At 37.5% G+C, this 14,783-nt stretch overlaps 1 protein-coding gene across 1 annotated transcript in view; it reads left to right on the top strand.

The window, feature by feature from the left end:
- The window catches only part of Etfdh (electron transfer flavoprotein dehydrogenase), a 31,593-nt gene that overhangs the window by 11,006 nt on the left and 5,804 nt on the right, over positions 1-14,783 (top strand). Inside the window, exons 7-10 of the mRNA XM_070012904.1 lie at positions 6,394-6,540; positions 8,536-8,676; positions 9,838-9,981; positions 13,312-13,480. Coding sequence (XP_069869005.1) covers positions 6,394-6,540; positions 8,536-8,676; positions 9,838-9,981; positions 13,312-13,480 — 601 coding nt within the window. The remainder of the gene's footprint in view (positions 1-6,393; positions 6,541-8,535; positions 8,677-9,837; positions 9,982-13,311; positions 13,481-14,783) is intronic.

Raw genomic sequence — 14,783 nt, 5'->3', positions numbered from 1 at the left:
GCAGAAAAAGCCAGAAGTGGTGCTGTGGCTCGTGGTAGAGCGCTAGCCTTGAGCTAAAGAGCTGAGGGATAGTGCTCAGGCCCAGAGTTCAGGCCCCAGGAGTGGCATAAAAACAAAAAAAAAAATGGATGTTATGACATATAACAGATTTGTGTTTGTGTGTACATGTGTGCATGCCTGTGCTCGCATGTGGGCGCTGGTCTTGGGGCTAGAATTTAGAGCCTGTAGGTTGACCCTGAACTTCCTTTGCTCAAGGCTAGAGTTCTACCAATTGAGGCACAGCTCCACTTCTGGCTTTTTTTTAGTAGTTTATTAGAGAAAAGAATCTCAGGGACTTTCCTGCCTGAATTAACTTTTAACCATGATCCTCAGATCTCAGCCTCCTCAGTGGCTAGAATTGCAGGGGTGAGCCATGGGCTCTTCAACCTAAGAATATTTTTAAATTTTTTTTTATTGTGAAAATACTGTACAGAGGGGTTATAATTACAAGGGCAAGATAGTGAATACATTTCTTATCAAGCATTGTTTCCCCTTTGTTTCCTTCCTTTCCTTTGTTTCCCCTTCCCATCCTCCTCCCCCCAACCCCTCCCCTACTGAGTCCTCCTTCCCCTCTGCCCCCTCCCACCAAAGTTGTAAAGTTCATTTTACGACATAACGACTTGTACATCTCATTGTTGCAATGGGTCAACCTGTAACTCTATTTAAACAATTTGTTTTTTCCCTTCCCCTCCACAAATTATAACATCAAATACAGTGAAAGCAGGGGTTATATCGTGGGGGAGGGACATACAAAGCAACAAAGAAATAATCTTATAAATATGTTAGAAACAATCGCATGAAAAAAAACATTTGAATTCAGATCTTAGGGTTCATTTCCCTAATATTACCTTATCTGACCTTTTCTGCTTGACTCAGACATATACTAGTTATTGCAAATAAGGGAAACCATGGGACCTAAGTTTCTTTGGGCCTGGCTTACTTCACTTCATATAATTTTTTCCAAGTCTTTCCATTTCCTAACAAATGGGGCAATGTCATTCTTTTTCAAGGAGACATAGAATTCCATTGTGTATATATACCACATTTTCTTGATCCATTCATCTGCTGAGGGGCATCTGGGTTGGTTCCATATCTTACCTTTGGTAAATAATGCTGCAATAAACATAGTCGTGCTGGTAGCTTTAGTGTGGTCTTGTTTGTGATCATTTGGGTAAATGCCCAAAAGTGGGATTGCTGGGTCATAGGGGAGTTCTATGTGAAGTCTTTTGAGGAACCTCCATACTGCTTTCCAAAGGGGTTGAACAAGTTTACATTCCCACCAACAATGCAGTAAGGTTCCCTTCTGTCCACATCCCCTCCAGAATCTGTTGTTATTAGAGTTCTTGGTTACAGCCATTCTAACTGGAGTGAGGTGGTATCTCAGTGTTGTTTTGATTTGCATTTCTTTTATGGCTAGAGAGGTTGAGCATTTCTTCATGTGTCTATTGGCCATCCTTCTTTCCTCTTCAGAGAAGTTTTTCTTTTAAGTCTTTAGCCCACTTTTATTTATTGGGCAGTTGTTTCTTTAAAGATTTGTTGTTGGGGGATTTAAATTTTTGAGTTCCAGGTATATTTTAGATATGAGACCCTTGTCCGTTGTATGGCTAGTGAAGATCTTCTCCCAACCCGTGGGCTTTCTATTGAGCTTGCTAGCTATGTCCTTTGCCGTGCAGAAGCTCTGCAATTTCAAGTAATCCCATTTGTCCAACCTTTCTTTGATTTGTTGTGTTTCTGGGTCTCTATTAAGAAAATTTCGGCCTGTGCCAAGGAGACCTAAGGTTTCTTCTATTCCATCCTGTAAGAATATTTTTTAAAAGATAAAACTTGAGTCATATAAATAAAAAACAAACATGTCAAAGATTTTATTTCATTCAGTTAATAAGAGAATTCATAAGTTGTTACATTATTACAGCCAGTTCAGTGACCTGGGTATCCACCTCCATAATTTCCACACCTGTGGACAGTATTTACATTGTTATCAGTAAGTAAATATTAATAGACTTTGACCTGATTTGAACAGACCAAAATATTTTGGTGTATGTAAAACTGGTTGCATTCCTCTCCTTCCAAAAGTAGACAGATGGAAACCCTGAATTTAAAATGTAGAAAACTCAAGGCCCTGAATTCAAGCTACAGTACTGGCACCAAAAAAAATTTTTATTAAAGGAAAGCCACTCTACAATATGGAGCTCTCACCTGTCAATGCTACTTGGAAAAGACAAGAAGTATTTTGCTTACCTGAAATACAATCAAAATAAAGATCAATGCATTATCTATTTATGTTCGTTTATTCTCTTCCTAATTACATTATAAACTAAGGACAGACAGAGGTCATAGAAGGTTACTGTAATGCCTGGCACAGTGCCAGGTATTTATTAGGACCCCAGTATCAGTATTTACTGATAGTTTATTCTCTTTTCAGCTGCTCTTGAACCAATTTAGAAGTCCAGTCTACTCCCACAGATCTTAGTTCTCACTACTTCCAGGTTAGAAAGCAAGTGGCAAAGCTTGTAAGTCCTGCCTTTCAGGGCTCCTTCTACTGTTTTAACTGACTGCATCAGAATCATCTGAAATCTAGGGGCTCACCATGTCCTGCAATAGAGACCAACAAGTTGTTTTTTACAAGTCCTAAGGATCTGATGTATAGCTAGGTTTACAAACAAGGATTATTTCATAATAACAAAAGAATATTATTTTTCATGTATAAAGGTTATTGTTTTTTACATTATGGTAATCTACTTATGAAATTAAATATTGTGCTGGTGCTGGTGGCTCACACCTGTAATCTTACTCAGGAGGCTGAAATCTGAGAATCAGGGTTCAAAGCCAGCCCGGGCAGGAAAGTCCATGAGATTCTTATCTCCAATAAACCACTAGAAAATCAGAAGTGGCACTGTGGCTCAAGCGGTAGAGTGCTCACCTTGAGCTGAAGAGCCCAGGGACAGCGCCCAAGCCCAGAGTTCAAGCCCCACGACCAACAAAAAAAATAAAAATAAATAAATAATGTAACTTATAAATAACTTATTTAATGTTGCAACAAGACACACAGATTTTACTATTAAGTATTTTTCTCCTTTTGTGCAAATTTTCTTACATTCTATGATTTTTTTATGTATAAATACATAGATTTTTAGTCATATATAAAAGCATAAAGGAAGCTGGGCATGGTTACTGTAGTCCAGGGCTTAGGAAGGAAGAACAACTGAATCCTCAAAATTTGAGACCAGCTTGGCCAAGATCCTTTTTTTTTTTTTGGTTGGCCTCTTGCTGTCTCTCAGCTCTTCAGCTTAAGGCTAGTTCTCTACCACTTGAGCCACAGCACCACTTCTGGTTTTCTAGTGGTTTATTGGAGATAAGAGTCTCACGGGGCAGTGGCTCATGCCTGTAATCCTACCTACTCAGGAGGCTGAGATCTGAGGAGTGCTGTTCAAAGCCAGCCAGGGCAGGAAAGACCATGAGACTCTTATCTCCAATAAATCACGAGAAAACCAGAAGTGGTGCTGTAGCTCAAGTGGTAGAGCGCTCGCCTTGAGCTAAAGAGTGCAAAGACAGTGCCCAAGCCCAGAGTTCAAGCCCCACAACCGACCAAAAAAGAAAAAGAGTCCCTCAGACTTTCCTGCCCCGTTTGGCTTTGAACGGCACTCCTCAGATCTCAGCCTCCTGAATAGCTAGGCTTATAGGTGTGAGCTATCTGCTACCCAAGATCCTTTTTTGTTTGTTTTTTGTGCCAGTATTGGGGCTTGATCTCATTTATTAAAACAAATCTTAAAAAAGAAATAGCTGAACACTGGTGGCTCACACCTGTACTCCTTATTCAGAAGATGGATATCTGAGGATCAAGGTTCAGAGTCACCCTGGTCAGGAATGTCCTTGAGACTTTTATCTCCAATTAACCACCAGAAAACTGGAAGTGGAGCTGTGGTTAAGCCACAGCTTACCACTTTTAGAGTGGTAGAGTATTAGTCTTGAGCACAAAAGCTTAGCAACAGTGTCAGGCCCTAAGTTCAAGCCCCAGAACTGACAGAAACAGTAGTCAAACACTGCAGCGACATAAAGGTTCAACTACTGAAACTTGGTTTAAAGCTTGGGGGACTCTATTAAAGCAATAAAAATGAATGCTTTAATTGGACTGGAGGCATGTCTCAAATGCTAGAGCACCAACTAGCTTTGAGTAAGAAAGCTGAGTGAGAGCACTGGATGCCAAGTTCAAGCACTAGTATCAGTAAAAAATAAAAAAGGTAATGTTTGTTGTACATTGCTTTAGACAAATCACTTTATAATATGAAAACAATTATAAAGGAGACACATGTCAATGTAAACCTATTATTTTATTACCTGTGTACACACATGCATTCAGCTATGAATAAAAAAATCAAAAAAGATAATGCTTCCAGACACTGTTGGCTCACACCTGTAATCCTGGCTACTCAAGAGGTTGAGATCTGAGGATTGAGGTTCAAAGCCAGCTGGGGCAGCAAAGTCTAAGAGAATCTTATGTGCAGTTGACCAGCAAAAAGCCAGAGTGGAACTGTGGCATAAGTAATGAGTGCTAATCTTGAGTGAGAGCTAAGGACAGTGCCCCCAGCCCTGAGTTCAATCTCTAGTACACACACATAAAAGATATGCTTTATAACTAAACACAATGAAAGCTATCAAATAATAGGTGAGAGAAGAGGGAACGAGAGCTAATCTGATTGAAATACTGTATCTGTTCTGTGTAAAATACTACAATGAAACCCCTTTGAACAACTAATATACACTTTAAAACTGAGAGGAATGTAAAACAAATTGTCTGAAAGTGATACCATTTAGAGAAGGGAATGTGAATGGAGGGTTAAATATGGTCAAAATACTTTATTTACATCCATAAAATGAAATGTTGAAATTGTTTTAAGAAGGGCTGCTGGGGATCAAGCAGAGTGATGAAGGGGGTGGAGGGTGAATCTAATCAAGATACATTGTAAGCATATATAGAAGGTCACAATGAAAACTTCTGTTCAGCTACTATATGCATGGGGCTTGAACTCTGGACCTGGGCACTATCCCTGAGCTCTTCAGCTCAAGGTGAGCGCTCTACCACTTGAGCCACAGTGCCACTTCTGGTTAATTGGAGTCTCACAGACTTTTCCTGCCTGGGCTGGCTTTGAAAGGTGATCCTCAGTTCCCAGTCTCCTGAGTAGCTAGCATGAGCCACCAGTGCCTGGCTAATAAAAATATTTTTAAAGATAAAATAAAGCTCAAAAATTCTCTTGCTTTCTAAGAAAAAAAAGACATACTTTATAAGAGGCTTCCTGATTATTGTGGGTTTGCTTTGTTGTTGTTGTTGTTGTTGTTGTTGTTGTTTTAGTAACTTCAGCCTCCTGAGTGCTAGGCTTTTTGCTTTTTGTCTAACTCTCATTGTAGCTTTTAGTTTAACTCTAGGGGAAAAGTTCAAGTGAAAAAAAACAAGTAGCTGAAGAGTATGTTTAGTGTGATTCTATCAATGTAATAATGGATATACATATTATTTTTATAGTTTTTTATTAAAAAACATTTTCTGGCATGATTCCCAAGAAAACTTTTGATTCATACAATATAGAAAATCAGAAACAGTGAGAAAATGCCATTTCACTTTATTTTCATTTGTTTTGGAGGGTTGTTTATTTTGGTGAGAGGCAATAACAGGGCTTTTGAACTCAGGTCCTCTCTCTCACTTGGCTTTTTCACTCAAGACTGACATTTACCACTTGAGCTAAACCTCCACTTCAGGCTTTTTGGTGGTTATGTAAAGATATGTCTAGCCAGGCACCAGTGGCTCACGCCTGTAATCAAGAGGCTGAGATCTGAGGATCACAGTTCAAAGCCAGGCCGGGCAGGAAAGTCCTTGAGACTCTTATTTCCAATTAACTACCAGAAAAACTGGAAGTGGCCCTGTGGCTCAAGTGGTAGAGCGCTGGCCTTGAGCTGAATTGTTGAGGGACAGCACCCTAGCCAAGAATTCAAGCCCCATAACCAACAAACAAAAAAAAAAAAAGTCTCACAGATTTTCCTTCCCAGGCTTGCTTCAAATCTCATTCCTCCAGGTCTTAGCTTCCTGAGAAGGTAGGATGATAGGCCTGAGCCACCAGCACCCAGCTAATAAAGAGTTTTTTTAATATCATTTTTTCTTCTAATAAAGACATGAGATAAAATTTAAATTAAGTTCCATTTTCAACAGTACTCTTAGTTTTATTTCTCTTTATTATCATATATTAATTGTACAAAGTGAGTTTCATTGTGAGTTATATGTACTTGAATCATAACTCAACTTAAAACTGACCAGGACATGATGATAAATTGTCAAATGTTCACATTTAACCTGGTTTTGCTTTTCAGACAACATTTGAGAGGGGACTAGAGCTTCATGCTAAAGTCACAATTTTTGCAGAGGGTTGCCATGGACACCTAGCCAAGCAACTGTATAAGAAGTTTGATTTGAGATCCAATTGTGATCCCCAAACCTATGGGATTGGACTGAAGGAGGTATTCTGGTTTGACAATTTTAATTTTGAAAACAATGAAACTTAATTTATATTATGTACCTTATAATAATGATTTAATTTTGTGGTTACATTTTTCCTTAATATGAAATACTCATTGCAACTAAAATATTTGAAGTAATTTTCAAGGGGCTAGAAAATACTACTGACCAGGTTACATTAATAACCAAATTATTTTGTATTTTACAATTGTATTATCTAGTTTTGCTTGAAATGAGCATTAAACTTGAAAATATTTCGACTTTGCTACATGCTACAAAGAGTTGTTTATTCAAAATTGCAATGTGAAAATTATTTAATTTGTATAATATATACTCAGTCAGGATATATTGATCTGCAATTTAAAATTTAATTAGGTTACATATTGTATATCCTCTTAATTTATTCATTCTCGTGTGTTTTCCAAAATCGAGCTTCTTAGGCATGTAAAATTATAATTTTAACCCTTTTGTTTTCTTTCTTTGTGTTGGTATCAGGGTTTGAATTTTGTACCTTGAATTCTTACTCAGCTTTTTCACTTATAGCTGGCAGTCTAGAGCTATGCTCTCAGTACAGCTTTTGCTGTTGTTGTTGGATAATTGGAGATAGAGTCATGTGGACTTTTCTGCCCAAACTAGCTTCGAACCAAGACCTTCAGATCTCAGCCTCCTGGGTTGCTAGGATCTTGACTTGTGCTTGAGCCACCAACACCTATAACCCTTTATGTAATAATTTTAAGCCAGATGTGTTGATATACACTCACAATCTCAACACTTTGGAGGCTGAGGCAGAAAGAAAGAAAGAGGGGGGGGGAGAAAGGAAGGGAGGGAAGAAGGGGAAAAAAGGAAAGGAAAGGAAAGAAAGGAAGAAAGAAGCCAATATCCTGGTGCAATGGTGCACACCTGTAATGGTAACTACTCAGGAGTCTGAGATCTGAGGATCACAGTTCAAAGCCAGCCTTGGCAGACAAGTCTATAAGAATCCTATTTCCAAGGCTGGGAAGGTGGCTCAGTGGTAGAGTGCTTGCCTTGCATGCATGAGGCCCTAGGTTTGATTCCTCAGCACCACATAAGCAGAATTTTTAAAAAGCCGGAAGTGGCGCTGTGGCTCAAGTGGTAGAGTGCTAGCCTTGAGCTGAAGAGCTGAGGGACAGCGCCCAGGCCCAGAGTTCAGGCCCCACGACCAGACCCAAAAAAAATAAAAATAAAAATAAAAAGAATCCTATTTCCAGTTAACCAGCAAGCTGGAGTACAGTTCCTGAATTCAAGCCCCAGTGTAAGCGCGTGCACGTGCCGTGCACACGCGCGCGCGCGCGCGCACACACACACACACACACACACACACACACGAAAGAAAAATTTTTTAGGACTGGAGATATAGCTCAGTTGTAGAGTACTTGCCTAACATGTCTTCTCCCCACTGTCTTCTCCCCTGAAAAAACAAATTTATTTATAGGTTAAATCTGATTCAAATTTTACATGTAACTAAATTCACTATATTGTGACTAAGGGCTTATTTTGGTAGATTATACACATCAAACCTTTTGATATTTCACAAGAAAATTGTATGAAATTTTGAACATACCATTCTGAAAATAGAATGAACAATTTGTTTTTATTGTAAGGAGGCAGAGACAGGAAAGAATAAACTTGTATTACAAATAACATGTGTATTATAAAATAACAGACCTAAAGTCTGCAGCCATGCTAATTTATAACATATTCATTGGTAACCACTATTGGGTGGAATATCAGCACCCCAGAAGTTTCCCTCATCCTTTCAGTAGTGCTTCCTATATATCACAAAAGTCTTTGCAGTTTGAAACTGTCTTTTAAAGGATTCATAACCTTCTAACTCATTTCTTTACTCAAATTCAACATGCTGCATGTTGAAATAATTCTTTGATGTATTAGGTAATTTTCTTGCGATGCTCATATTACTATTTTTCACTTGTAATTAATAATATAGCAGTTTTGTTTTTTTGGATTTTGGTTTTTAGCTGTGGATTATTGATGAAAAAAAGTGGAAACCTGGGAGAGTAGACCATACTGTTGGTTGGCCTTTGGACAGACATACATATGGAGGCTCTTTCCTTTATCATTTAAATGAAGGTGAACCTCTAGTAGCTCTTGGTTTTGTGGTAAGTTATAACACCTCATGGAATACTCTGCTAGAGTTATAGGATTATCAGTGTTGTAAAAAAAAAAAAAGTGGGGGTGGGGGGGTTTTGAATGATTTTTTAGTTAAAGTTTACTTTCCAGTTTTATCTATATGCAATATGCTTAGGGCTACTGTAGACATTAGTCTACTTAAACACACATGCCTATAGTAATAATACCTACACTCTAAGCATGGTGCTAGAAGCTTTACAAGATGTATAAGTTTGCTTCATCATGGGTTGGTAAGGAAACTGAAGTCCAGACGAGTTAAACAACTCTTCCAAATATACACATTAAATGATAAGAGTCACTTCAAAGTCCCATTTTCACTATGGCATACTATCACTAAAAATGAAATTAGCACTTGATTTCAACCTATAACTTCTAAAACTCAACATCTATTTCTTCTTTCTTAGCCACTTACATTTTCCAATAAACTATATCTTGAACACCATAAAGAATGGAAAAAATGAGTTTCTACATTTTCCAATTGATGGCAACTTTAGTGTTGGAATTATATTTGTATATAACACATGGTTAAATTTAGGCATTATTGATTCATAACACTTGCTATCCAGTCAAGTTTTCAGTGCATCACTTTTGAGGAATTAACTTTATCAGTAGGAAAAAGGTACGGCTTTTAATTTCAGGACTTTCGTAATGTCTTATAAAATGTAATCTCTATATTTTTTTTCACTTTTTTCCAAATGTAATTTATGTCTCTTTTCTCTATTTTTGACTTAGAATTATTATACTATAAATTACTAGTTTTTTTTTCTATAGTTGGTATTGGTCAAGGAATAGAAAGCTACAAGTTTTTTTTAATGACTTTTGTAGAAACATAATCTGAGAAAGTTATCTACAGATATTTTTCTAAATTGAACTTTGATTTCCAGAGCATATTAATTGCTATTTGCTCTACATTTAAGTTTTGCTGATTCAAATTCATGTTCCTTTAGTTTATCCTTTTTACATAAATTTTATAGTTATTTATTAAATTTGCATGTATTTCCACTAGTACTTTATATATAAAACTTCATTTAATGTACGTGTTTTCTGATACTGCTCACATTTTAGCTTGACTTGAAATTAAAATAGCTAATTACATTAAATATGTCAAACTGAAATATAAACATTTCAAGGTTGGTTTAGACTATCAGAATCCATACCTGAGTCCATTTAGAGAGTTCCAAAGGTGGAAGCATCATCCCAGCATTCAGCCAACATTGGAAGGTGGAAAAAGGATTGCCTATGGAGCCAGGGCTCTCAACGAAGGTGGCTTTCAGGTATCTATTCCAATGCTTTAGTCATTATTTTCATGTTATAAATTTTAAATTGATTAAAGAGTAGAAATTAGTTAAAATCAGCTTAAGTAAAAAGTAGAAAATTGTGTTACAGAAATAAAATGCGTTTAATAAAACTATGGACAAGCTGGGCACCGGTGGCTCACACCTGTAATCCTAGCTACTCAGGAGGCTAAGATCTGAGGATCACAGTTCAAAGCCAGCCTAAGCAGGAAAGTCTGTGAGACTCTTACCTCCAGTTAACCACCTGAAAACTGAAAGTGGTGCTGTGTCTCAAGTGGTAGAGTGCTTACCTTGAGCTGAAGAGCTCAGGGACAGTGCCTAGGCCCAGAGTTAAAGAACCATGACCAACAATAAAACAACAAAAAAAAAACTATGGATACAATAATTAATACCATGAATTATTTAAAATTATATTGATCTCTTATGGAAAATTCATGGGCTTTTTGACTTTCAGTTTCTTTTTAATCAGATAATAAAATCTGTGCAATTCATATTTCCCTTTATTACCACTAATAGGAAACTCAAAAGCAAATTTAGTTTTTAGTAAAAATTATTCATCCCGGGGCTAGGAAGGTGGCTCAGTGGTAGAGCGATTGCCTTGCAATGCATGAGGCCCTGGGTTCGATTCCCCAGCACCACATAAGCAAAAAAAAAAAAAAAAAAAAAGCTGGAAGTGGTGCTGTGGCTCAAGTGGTAGAGTGCTAGCCTTGAGCTGAAGAGCTGAGGGACAGCACCCAGGCCCAGAGTTCAGGCCCCACAACCGGACCCCCCCAAAAAAAAAAAAATTATTCATCCCAACTAATGAATAATACCCAGTGTGTTAGCCTCTGTAAAGATTTTATTAATTGCCCTATATTAGTATATTAGATTCAAAGTAAATCTTCTCAAATGTATTTAATATAGTCAATATATACTAAACAATGAAGTAAGACCTAGGTGGCTAACTGAAATAAAATCTTTAGGAATGTTATTTGGGCAAAAAAGCTCAGGGATACTACCCAGGCCCTGGAGTTTAATCCCCAGAACCACCCCTCCCCCACCCCAAAAAAATAGTATCAGACAAGTGAGATGATTTAAAACCCAGCTCTCAACCAAAGAATATTTGAAGCAAGTTACTAATTTCCCTGGCTTAGGGAATCAATGCAAAATAAAGATATTCTTCTGCATCTAACATTCTAATAATCTAGTACTGCTTTAGAAATTCTTTTTTAACCTATTATAACTATAACAGATAATAGGAATTATGGAAATTACTTAACCTTAAATTGAAGCTTTAAGTACTTTATTAGTATATGAATAAAAATAAATAAGTAAAATCAATATTATCAACATGATCAGAGAACTTTTAAATGACACTGTCCCTAAGTTCTATTGTGGAATTACTGCTAATTAGATTGTAAGGGTTTTTTTTCATTATAATAAAGGCAATAATTTAAAACATTTATTTTGAGCTAATAAATGCTATATTTTTCTTTATACCAAAACTGACCTTACCTGATAGGCTTCTATTTACTTGCAGTCTTACTTTATATATAGCTTTTCCTTGGTCCCCAGTTCTCTAACAGATTCCTGCTGCTGGTAACATCTGCAATAGGATCCACCCAGAATTTAAATACACTGGTTTTTTTTATGCTTATTTTTATTGTGGTAGGGGTTTGAACTCTGGGCCTTACTTGCTAGGCAGAAGCTGTACTTCTAAGCAACATCCTCACCTTAAATACTTACTTGGGCTGTAATATTTATAGTAGGATTTAAGGACCCATTTTGGAATAACAGAGCCCTTATTGTGCCTCTATAGCAGCTTGCTGATGCTAAGTTTGTTGTTAGCCCCTCTCCTCTGAGCTACATACACATCATTATAATTTTTACCTCCTTAGTATCCCCCAGCCTTCTCAGCAAAGCCTCATGGTTACTTTAGGGGGAAAAAAATATGGAATGAAAACAACTCTGCATTGGCTCTCTCCTTTCTTTTACATACCAGAATAAAATTTCCCATGCAGGGCTGGGAAGGTGGCTCAGTGGTAGAGCACTTGCCTTGCATGCTCGAGGCCCTGAGTTCAATTCCTCAGCACCACATAAGAAAAAAGCCAGAAGTGGCGCTGTGGCTCAAGTGGTAGAGTGCTAGCCTTGAGCTGAAGAGCTGAGGGACAGCGCCCAGGCCCAAAGTTCAGGCCCCACGACCGGACCCAAAAAAAAAAAAAAAAAATTTCCCATGCACTATAGTGTTATATGTACAGGCACCTGTAATCCTAACTACTCAGGAGGCTTTGGTCTGAAGATCATGTTTCAAAACCAGGAAAACATAAGGTTCTTACTTCCAGTTAACTAACAAATAAGCCAGAAGTATAGCTTTGGCTCATTGGTAAAGCACTAGCATTGAGCATAGTATATAGCCTTAATATTGGCTATGTGCTTTTATTGATTAAGTCAAAAAATATCACCACCCTTTTTTATGTTGTGATTTTAAAAAAATCAAGTGTGTATTGGGATCCAAGAAACTGTCTTAGATTTTATTTTGTAAATTCAACTTAATTAAAAGACTAGGAGTATGGCTCAAGTAGTAGAGGGCTTGCCTAGCAAATGCAAGGCTCTAAGTTTCAGTCTCCTGTGCCAATAAATAAATAAATAAATAAGCCAGCTACCAAAGGCTCATGCCTATCATCCTAGCTACCCAGGAGGCTGAGATCTGAAGATCTTGGTTTGAAGCAAGCCCAGGCAGGAAAGTTCATGAAACTCTGATGTCAAGTTAACCACCAGAAAGCCAGAAGTAGAGTAGTGGCTCAAGTGGTAGAGCACTAGCCTTGAGCACAGAAGCTCAGAGATAGTGTTCAGGCCCTGAGTTCAAACCCCAGGACTGGCACAAAAAGTAAATGCATTGTTTGGGGTAAGCATCTTGTACTAATGCCATGTTAGATCACGTTTCCATTCCTACCTACGAAACTAAAATAAAAGGACATATAGAATCCTGATAAGTCATGTATTTTCCTACAATACATGTAAAAGCAAACCAAAATTAGAGAATATTTGTAAATATGGCATAGATCTGTACAAATAAAAGCATTAAATTTACAGTATGTTAATGCTTCAACCTTAAATCAGTCCCATGGAATAGGAAAAGGAAAAACTTTAACAGAAAAAAAACAGTAGTCCTAGAGGACGACTAAGACTGCACTTGCTGTATTCCTTCCTTGTTGTGTTCATTTTTACGTTTATTTTTCAGCTTTTCCCTGTAGTTCTGTAAGATTTGCTTGTCAGTGTTCAGTTTTGCCAAATTCAAGCTAACGTATGTATTCTGAATTTTTCTTTCAGTCTATTCCAAAACTCACCTTTCCTGGTGGTTTACTAATTGGTTGTAGCCCTGGTTTCATGAATGTTCCCAAGATCAAAGGTACCCACACAGCAATGAAAAGTGGCAGTTTGGCAGCAGAATCAATTTTTAATCAGCTAACTAGTGAAAATCTCCAATCAAAAACGTTAGGTAAGAAATTCCTGTTATAGGAAAGAAAAGTGTCAGCTATGTACATTTCAGTTGATATTATAAGAAGTTTTGCATGTCTCTTAAAACAAAATATTAATATTTATGTTGCACTAAAAACATCATGACCTACTCTCTGTTCTTAATAGAATTTTAAAACAGTTATTCTAGTCCAATCAAAAGTAAACAAATGGGCTGAGAAGGTGGCTCAGTGGTAGAGCGTTTGCCTTTCATGCATGAGGCCCAGGGTTTGATTCCTCAGCACCACATAAGCAAAATGAAAAAAGCCGGAAGTGGCACTGTGGCTTAAGTGGTAGAGTGCTAGCCTTGAGCTGAAGAGCTGAGGGACAGTGCCCATGTCCAGAGTTCAGACCCCATGACTGGACCCAAAAAAAAGTAAACAAGTAACCAGGTGCATATGGCTCACAATTGTAATTCTAGCTATTCAGGAGGCTGAAATCCAAATTGTAGTTTGAAACCAGACTGAGCAGAAAAGTCCATGAGACTTCATCTCCAATTAACTATATGCTATATGCTATGCTCAAGCAAAAAGCTGGGCTGGAGGAGTACGCAAATAGTAGAGGCACCATCTATAAGCAAGTACAAGGCCCTAAGTTCCAACCCTCATACTGATCCAGGCACTGATGGCTCACTCCTATAATCCTAGCTACTCAGGAGGATGAAATCTGAGGATCATGACTCAAAGCCAGCCTGGGAAGGAAAGTCCATGAAACTCCTATCTCAAGTTACCCACTGTAAGTGGCTCTGTGGCTCAAAGTAGTCGAGTGCTAGCCTTAAACAAAAGCTCAAGGACAGCACCCAGTTCCTGAGTTCAAGCCCCATGACCAACAACAACAAAAATTTATTCACCAAAAGGAAAAAGTATATTTTTAAAAGTATGTGTATAATATATATACATATTCCATAGATTATATATATTATATATTATGTAATAGTCTAAAATACACATCAGTAATGTCCTCTCTACCTAGAGTATTTCAAATTTGACAGTACTTCATTTATACTGCATACATATAAAGTACACAGAAGGCACCTCACAAAGACTGGAATCAAGGTATATGACCCTTCTGCTGATAGAACCTCCAGCTCTGACAGTGTGGAGTTCATGAAAGGCAATGAAAACAACTATTTTTCTCCTGAATTCTTAAATGTATGCCAAGTTTAGGTAGTATTAATGATTTCCTGGGGTTACTGTAATAACTTAGATGGCATTAAGCAACAAAACTTACTCTTTCAGGTTCTGCAAGCTAAAAGTCCAAAATCAAGGTCGTGACAGGACTATGTT

Source organism: Dipodomys merriami, unplaced genomic scaffold (assembly GCF_024711535.1).
Source record: "Dipodomys merriami isolate MVZ:Mamm:240054 unplaced genomic scaffold, mDipMer1.0.p SCAF_9, whole genome shotgun sequence".
Classification (NCBI taxonomy): domain Eukaryota; kingdom Metazoa; phylum Chordata; class Mammalia; order Rodentia; family Heteromyidae; genus Dipodomys; species Dipodomys merriami.
The sequence above is the reverse complement of the archived record's forward strand: the minus strand, read 5'-3'. Positions and strand labels throughout refer to the sequence as shown.